Raw genomic sequence first — 8,812 nt, 5'->3', positions numbered from 1 at the left:
CACATGATTAAAGGTGCATGCTTCATCTGCAGCCCCCATGACCCAGCATATGACACAGGGAAGCCATGTCTGCTTGCTGATATCGACATTAGATCAGAAACCTCTTCTACATGTTGCTCTAAAGGGAATGGAAAATGATGTATTTGATCGATTAATTTGGAAGTGTTATGGATATTTAGTATTATGTGGGGCAAATTTTGATTAAACATTTGGTCGGTTCAGTTATAAATTCTAAGCAAGAGACTAAACTAAATTATTAACAATTTTAAAATGTGGGGAAAAAAACTTTTATTTAGTCGAAGTAATAAAAAACAACTTCCAAATACTTAGTATTTATTAGTATTTTTCTATTATACTCAGAAAACAGATCTGCCCCTTTAATTGGATCCACTCCAAAATTTAATGGGGTCTTTGCTGGCCCATGTCCCATCCCTCCACCAAGTTTGGTGCAAATCAGTTCAGTAGTTTTTTGTGTAATCCTGCTGACACACACACAAACAAACCCAACAAACAGGCACGGGTGAAAACACAACTTCCTTGATGGAGGTCACAACTTCTGGGAGAGTGCCACAGAAATTTTTAAGCGCCATTCAGGTCCCAGCTCTTAATTCTTCATTATTATTATTATTGATTTTCCAAATCAAAATTTAGAAAAAAAGCACTCAAGTATGATATATTTTAAGAAAATATTCTTGGATTTATTCGTTTCGTTATCCTTTTCCACTTGACTCTGTTCATCCTCTGTACTGTTTAAACAATGAGATCTCCTGATTTCCCCACCTGAACCTGCAGTGAGCAGTATCTGGTCTTTGGACAGAGAATGATTTCTGCACATCATATTACAATACCAAGTGGAACACTAAAAAAACAAAAAATCTCTGGGTGAAATCTTGACAGCCCTCAAATTAATCCACATAATATGAACAACTAAAGTGGTCACAACAGATATTTAACTGGTGTTTGTAGAAAAAGAAACAATTTGTTTTGTACTCGGTACAAGGTAGGAATATTGAAATGGATTTTCTTTGCAGAGCCGAACGTCATTACAGTCTGTTTACCAACTGCTAATGGAAGAGGACTGAGAGGTTGTAATGCCTGTGCCACAACATAAACACTCAGTGGTACTTTGATGGTGCTGCTGTATTACAGATTGCATTCATAAACAACAAAGTGTGTGTGTGTGTGGGGGGGGGGGGGGGGGGGGGGGGGGGTCAGAACAACCTGCAGCTCTTGTTGCGGCTCTCACTCTGCTCATGATAGACTCTTCATATAGAGCTCTCGTTCCTCCTTGTGTGTGACATTGGACTCATAAGGCCATGAGAAACATTAGAATGCATGGCTGTGTGTGTTGTGCTGGCAGCCCCACTGACCCTAATTTATAATGACTCCATTGTCTTGGGGGACAGAGACATATATCAGGCATAAACGAAGTAGGACAGACACTTTAGCTGGTGAGATGAGGTGATTATAGCTCGTGGATTAGTCTGCCTGTGTGAGGCGGATGATCGGTCTGATGTGCACACACACACACACACACACACACACACTTGCACAAAAGAAGCATGCACTCACAAGCCCACATGCAAAACCCTCAGACCTGCAGGGTTGTATATACACATAAATACATTTACAGAACACACATATGCACGCACACGCACAAAGACCTCATCATGACACCCAAACAAACACGGTGTATGGTGGATTTACCGTTTGAAAAAGAAAAAGAAAAACAGAGCCCGCTGGAAGATGATTGTGATGCTGTTGACTTTGGGTTCATATTGCTAGTTTTCAGGCTTAGCTTCACATCAACTAAACTGTCACGACTGAGCTCACTGTTGATTTACACAATCCACTAAAACTTCACTTTTGTAAATTGAACAATCTTAAATACGCTACTCTTCATATTATATGTTTAATGTGTGTTTCTCTGGGGCAGTGAACATCACAGGTTTTACATGTCCATTTTATTTCTCTATGTATGGATTTGATCAGTGCTTCATGGTTCAGGCTTGTGTTTCAAAGTCATGAAATGAACCAGACGCACCCTGATCTCATCAGCTCTTAACAAAGCTGTTTAATCCTGCTTCGGTTTGTTAATGTTTTCACAATAAACCCTGCGTTTCTGGTCCAGCTTTATGAAACACCCCTTAGCTTTTATTGACAACAAACACTTTTTTTCACCATAACACATTTATGGATCTGTTAAACTCCACGAGTCCTTTTTTTTTTTTCATATTAACAAAGAATCAAGCTACGATGAACTCACTGTACACTACCTGATCACGCATAGTTAGCAAACATCTAGCAACTAAAAAGCCTGAACGTGCAACAGCTGCACATTTAAACTCTATAAGTCCTTGTTGGATACAAACCCGCTGAAGCACCTCTTAGCCACTGTGCTGCTCAGTCACAGGAAATAAAGCATTGATATGATATATATATAAAGCATTTGATGTGATATCAACCCAGTGCCCTTTCTATTTCACTTTTCATTCATTCATTTTCATTTTGCAGGCGCTCACCTCAGAGCTTGTATCCTGGTTAAATTTAAAAACAAAACAAAAAAAAAACACCCATCGTGTGAAAAAGTATTCCTACTCGTCCCTTTAACTGTTGCTTTTATAAAAGCTATTTCATTTTGTGCTCTGAGAGACCCAGCAGTTTTAAAGTAGGTGCACGACGCTGGGGTATCAGGGGCCAAAAGGATGGCGAGAAACTCTTAAAGAGGCAAGATGGAGTTCATCGTGCCTGTTCAGGTGGAATAAATCAGGCTGTTTGTGAACAGAAGCCGGCGTCTGAGGAGACTGTTCAGTGTCTCAGTAAAGTTTACGGTCCTCCTGTTGGAGCCCAGGCCAGCTTCCTCAGTGGTACGGTTGTTACGAGGAGGATTAGTTCAACCATCAGGCTGAGCTCTGTGTGTCTCTGCACTGACTCACTAATTGACAATCTCCACACTTTTTTTTTGTTTTTAAATTTTACCACCCAGCAGAGGAACAGTTAAAGCTGCCTCTTCTTTAACGAGCAGTGTATTGAATTCCCACAAAAGACACAATGTGGATCCTCAGACAAATATGACGGCTTTCCCATGACAGCCACTATGTGGCGCACTGAGCCATGAACCCAAACGACTGCACAGCACACTGCAGATCTGCAGCTCTGAAACCGGCGGGAGACAAAGTTTTATGTCTGTTAGATGAATGTGTGGCCAATAAAAATGCTGAGAATATGAAAGCTGCTTGGCTTTTTTTGTGCTGACAATAAAATGCGGGGCTATTCTTGGCTCATTATTGCAGTAAAGGAAATATTGTTTACCCCAAAGCAAGAGAAAACACTGCCAGCTCAGATAGTTGTCATACACACCGGTTTCAGGGCATTTTCTTCCGGCTAAAAACACAGTAGTAGAAATACAGCTGAAGGCACGAACAATGGAAGAGTAATACATTTGTAATAAATTCATAAAATCTGTTCATTTGCATTGAAAACTGAACTTTATAACGGCGCAACTGAATAAAAGCAACTTTACAGGAATTTACACTTGACACGTTAGAAAGTGAAACTTGGACAGATTGAGATTATGACTACTTCCTGAAAACACGGTTTAACCAGTGAAATGGAGGCTTGTTCTGCAGCATGTTTATGAAACGATCTGAGATCTGGTCTGCCGGCCTGGGAAGCATAGATACCCCCCAGGAGGAGGGATGTTGTTTTTGTAAGCGAAACGCCCGTCATTCAAAATCCAAGCCAATGAGACTGTGCGCAACCGTGAAACTGTACACTGCAAGAAATATCTGCAGCAACAAACCAGGCTGCTCTCAACATCCCACATGAAAAACTTGTTTAAATGACAGCATGTCCGTACAGTGAGCAAACCTGGCGTTTTCTGCATGAATTAGTGAGATTTTTCTTGTCTTCTCGACAAGATGTTTTTTTCTTTTCTTTTTTTTTTGACACCTGCGAAAAGGCGAAACGTCATAAAGTAGAAACAAAGCAGAGCCGATGAATCCATTTATCATTTTACTTCACTTCCTTTGAGAAAACGAGCTCCAGATGATTCGACCGTTTTTGAGACTGAACTGTCTCAACTGACAAGATGAACATTTTTTACAGTGTGCCCCGGCTGGCACAGTGAGAGAGAGAGAGAGAGAGAGAGAGAGAGAGAGAGAGAGAGAGAGAGAGGGGGGGGGGGTGAAGGAGTTGGAGGAGGGGGGGTTGGTCTGGGAGAGCATGGCCGCAGGAGCCACAGCGCTGCTGACTTGGTTTGGTTCGTCCAGATTGATAACACCGCTTCTCGTGCGCTCTCATGTGGCGGAGCCGCTGGTCAGGGGACATTTAACCCGGAGACTGTGAGCGTTTACGCGCGGCGGAGACGTTTGATTTACGGCGTGCGCTCTTGTTCGGCAGGGCAAGGAGCGCTCAGGCAGCCGGAGGAGCTGAAGCTGCTGGTTTGATTCTTCTCCTTCTTTTTTGGCTTCCCGAAGCTGGAGACAGCGACAGAACAGGGACTGTATTTCTGCTCTCTTCTATCGTTGGAAACATTTATTGACTGATTTTTTAAATATATTTGTCCTCTGCGCACGAAGCGTTGCCTCTTCTCTGGGAAAATTCAGTGCGAGTTAGAGAAACTGTTCTCTAAGCGGAGCGGAGTTGAGCCGGAGGAAGATTGTTCGCGGTGCAAACAGAATTATTGTGGATTTTCACCGACTGTTTAACTAGTTTCAGAAGAACTGTTTCACATTCAAGCGAGTGCAGAGTAAGCGTTTAGCGCAGAGTAAACGACCTGACTGTTAAAAACGCGGGCTGAGCAAGAATCCGCTGTTTTAAAAGAAGATAATTAACATTTTTGTTTTATTATAAAGACCGAGGAAGGATCTAGGCTGCATCTGTGCGGGAATAAGCGGACTCTCATCCCTTCACATCACAGCATTTCACTACCACATCCATCAGAACATTTAAACCCGAACCGGGAGGGACTGTAATCGGTTTCGCTTCTTCGGAGTTCCAGAGCAAATATGCCGCAGGTGGAAATGATCCTCTTCCTCATCCTCATCATAGGGATGTGTGTGTACGGCCAGGACCCGGCTTCCAAGGTGGTGTCCGACCGCTACGCCGTCTACTGGAACCGAACCAACCCCAAGTAAGTAGCCCGGCCGCCCGCTATACCCGTAGGGACGCACAGGCATACAAGGGCTCCCTCCGCCCGCTGGAGGAGGCGGACTTCACCCTTGACGGTGCCCGGTTGAAGATGCACTCTAACCGGTTTACAGTAGTTTCGGGTGTCCGGTTGTATGCGCTATAAGCTCCATGTGAGGCTTAAAGTCTTCCACTGAAAGAAACAAAACAAAACAGCACTTTCTATATGTGCAGTTTAAAAACTCCCCTGATATTATATCGGTTTGTAACAATGCATTTCATTTTGTAACATTTGCTTTGAATTCCCACCTCCGGCACACACAAGGTCGACAAATTGAGTATTTGTCACTTGTTTCGCTCCTGACTACAACCGTTTATTTGTTGTTCTCATTGAGGGATTGTTGTTACAGTCACAGTTTAATAATCCTCCATATCAGAAAATCATCTCTGCAATCAGCTGTGCACACTGTGCGGCATAAATCACACTTGACAGTGGAACAACCAGGCGTCCCCCCCCATACAGACTGTCTGCTATTGCGCACCATTACGCGCTATTACGCATTAATGGTCAGTATTTGCTCCACATTCTGGTTGAAAATGAAATACACGAGTGGTGTTACAAGCGCTGGGAGCAATGTGTTCCGCTGAGCATGAGCCTGCTGGGTTTAAATAATGCTGAGTCGCTCCCAGTCTGGTGCCATCGATTAGAATTGACAGAGTGGTTTTTGTGCCAAATGGATCTATTGGGAGTTTGGAGATATTTTATGCCAAGTTAAGTCGAGTTAACAGTGTTTAATATTTATCGGAGCCGTCTCGGTGACATGCTGCTTTGCATTTAAGTGTTGATAAAATGCATTTTGTCGTTTTGGTTGGGTGAAACCTTGCAGTTACAAACTTTGGGTTGCTTCCTGACTCTAATGATCACAAGTTTTCTGCAGAAACGTTTGGACATGAGCCCAGATTCATCTAGTATGAATACAAAAGTGACACTTCTCCTCCTAAACTCCCTCCTGTGTGTGCCAGGGCTCTTCCCATAGTGACTCAGTGCCTCACTCTCGGTGCTTGAGCACATACTGATATAATGAGTGTGTGTCACTTTGTTTCGCTCGGACCGCAATGCTTTCACTTACTGGCATTAGCAGGCTACAGTTTCGTATCAACATTTGCTCAGGGACAAGAAACTGGTTTGTTTGGCTTCAAAGTCAAAACACACAACAAGGCTGTGGTGTGTCTTTGCAATGGTGGCCCTGAGGCAAAGTGTGTGCAGAGAGTTTGGTGTAGGGAAGTTGAACTGTCAGGATGTTAATAATACAAATGCAAATGTTGTGGTGGGGACATGAAAGGCTGATGGAGTTCCTGCTCTGCTGACAGTCAGATATCTGAGTCTGATAACAGTTTTCTGCCCCACTCACAGGCTGTAGGATGTTTTTTTTTTCCTTCTCTTGGCCTTCAAACAGTTCCCAGTTCCCAAGTCTGGTTTCTTGGTTGCCATGCTCCCCCGTCCAAGTGTCCCCTCCACCCCTTCTGCCCCCCTCCCAGCCCATGCTGGGGCAGACAATAAGGGGGTACACAGGGGTATTTCAGCAGCGGCCAAGGCACAGCATGGTGCTCGGTCTTGTGAGAGATCCACACATGCTGAGGTCGCACACTCAGTAGTAACCAAGCGAGTCGTGGGTTAAGCAGCACAGAGGGGACCGTTGTCAGGGTCAAAACCGGGGCAGTACCGCCGGCCATGGGGCCCGGTGACGGCCCCGGCATGGCTCCCCGCCTGGGCTTTGTCTCGGCAGAATGGGAGCTAAATAAATGAGTAACTCTAAATGACTGTCTCCTTTTCTCATTCATGACTTTAATCTAAACCTGACCCGGCCTGTATAATGTAAGAGAGGGCCGTGCTTAAAGCCTGGGGGCCCCCTGACCCAAAGCAGAACCTAACAGTATTCCATACAAGCTCACGGGCCCTGGATCCCTGCTGTTTAATGTAACCATACTCAGTATTGGAGCCCTGGGAACCTGCTGCGGTACAGTCCCAACTTCCAGATGAGCTTTCTTACCCCCTTCTTCCTCCTTCGCTGCTGTATATTTGACCAAAGTGGGGAAAAATGGCATCCAGAGCAGCAGTCCATACTCAGCCATTCATGAAATCCCCTACAGGAGCTCTGGAATTGAAATGGGAAGTGAATCGTGAAAAATGGAAATGCAATGGCATTTTCATGTATTTCTATTGTTTCAAAGGGGCAGAAAGGAGCCTTTTTGTAATTTAGATAAACATGCGTTCATGTTTGCCGTGCTTTCATCTCAAGGCAACATCTTGCACTGATGCTTGTTGCTGATTAGGCTCAGACGAGCAGGACTAGGAGCGGCGGAGGAGGAATTTACAGCCCTGAGGATGGTTCAAGCCTTGCCTGGAGTTTGAAAAGCTTCCACAGTGACAGCGAGTAGCCGTGCTCGTATAAGCTACTTAATAAAATTAAATGAACCTCCAGTATTAGGACACAATTGATGTAATGCCTCCTAGATGTTTTTTATGCCAAATTCCCCCCCAAAAAACTAAAGCGGCTAGCGTGCTATTTATTTATCACTTGCTGTAGCGGCTGCAGTAAAATCTTTTGCATTGTTCGCCCTACTCAGAATCAGTCTGAGTAGGGCGTGGGTGTAGGTAAGCTGTACGCATAGTTCCTTGGCAGGTTTGGAAAGTCCTGGAATACTCCAAGTTTGGATATAATCATTAAAAGACTCATAAAAATCTATAAACAATATGTGGCAAAATACTGCTGTGTTGCGGACGCATGTGGTTTCAGATCTTGTTGTAGAAGAGTAATGAAGAATAATGTGTAGCATACGTACTACAGTTCCCTGGTCTTATTGACAAGACACTGTTAGCAGTATAGACAAGTACTTAGTCCTAAATTTGTTTGTGGTTTCCAGGTTGTGAAAAGACAGACTGCTCCGATGAACAGGCTGCACAACGTCCAGACCAAACCTCATTTATATAAACAACTTACTAATATTTAAGACTGCAGACTTGAGGGATCAATATAACGGAAGAGCCCTTTATTTATAACTCGCTAACCTTTATAATCACACATCTGTTGGCATTTTAGAAAGAGAGAAAGTTATTATTAACAGAAATTCAAAATCTTGGAGTGTATGAATTTAGCGAAATACGATCTTAATTGTAGATACAGCGTGTTTTCCGCTATTGTAAAAAAAGAAAAGAAAAAAGAAAAAAAAAAGAAGGATCATGTGAATGCTGTTAAAAATGTAGCTCCCATCACAAATTGCTGACAGGGTCTTGACAAGATACTGTTAGCAATTAATAAATGGTTAATAAATAAATAATAAAGGCTTTGTAGGTCAGAGACTGTTGTTACTGATCTATAAAGCACTAGTAAGTGCTATGTTAATCATTATTAAACATGAGTTGCAACTTATGAAGCCAAAATGTGGCTTATTGGCCAGTTGTAAATGTTAATAAACAGATTTTAGTCTGTACATTATCATTACGACCGGTAGATTAATGTACTACGTATTATCAATGTATTCACCATCGATGAAGTTCTCTAGTTGCAACTTCTAAACTCTTTAACAAGTATGTCTATGTCGAGTTTAGGTATATTCAAAGAAAAAAAATTGTCCTTTTTGCGTGATCTGTGAAGCATTATTAACAGATTTATTATCCATA

The 8,812-nt window shown here is 42.9% G+C and overlaps 1 protein-coding gene across 1 annotated transcript in view; it reads left to right on the top strand.

Annotated features, from left to right (window-relative positions):
- Positions 1 to 4,222: 4,222 nt before the first annotated feature.
- LOC121195812 (ephrin-A5b-like) overlaps positions 4,223 to 8,812 on the top strand; it is a 65,738-nt gene continuing 61,148 nt past the window's right edge. The window contains exon 1 of the mRNA XM_041059476.1: positions 4,223 to 5,134. Within this exon, the coding sequence (XP_040915410.1) occupies positions 5,010 to 5,134 (125 nt within the window). The 5' untranslated portion in view covers positions 4,223 to 5,009. The remainder of the gene's footprint in view (positions 5,135 to 8,812) is intronic.

This window comes from Toxotes jaculatrix, chromosome 16 (assembly GCF_017976425.1).
Source record: "Toxotes jaculatrix isolate fToxJac2 chromosome 16, fToxJac2.pri, whole genome shotgun sequence".
NCBI lineage: Eukaryota > Metazoa > Chordata > Actinopteri > Toxotidae > Toxotes > Toxotes jaculatrix.
This window is presented reverse-complemented; position numbering and strand designations above follow the sequence as displayed.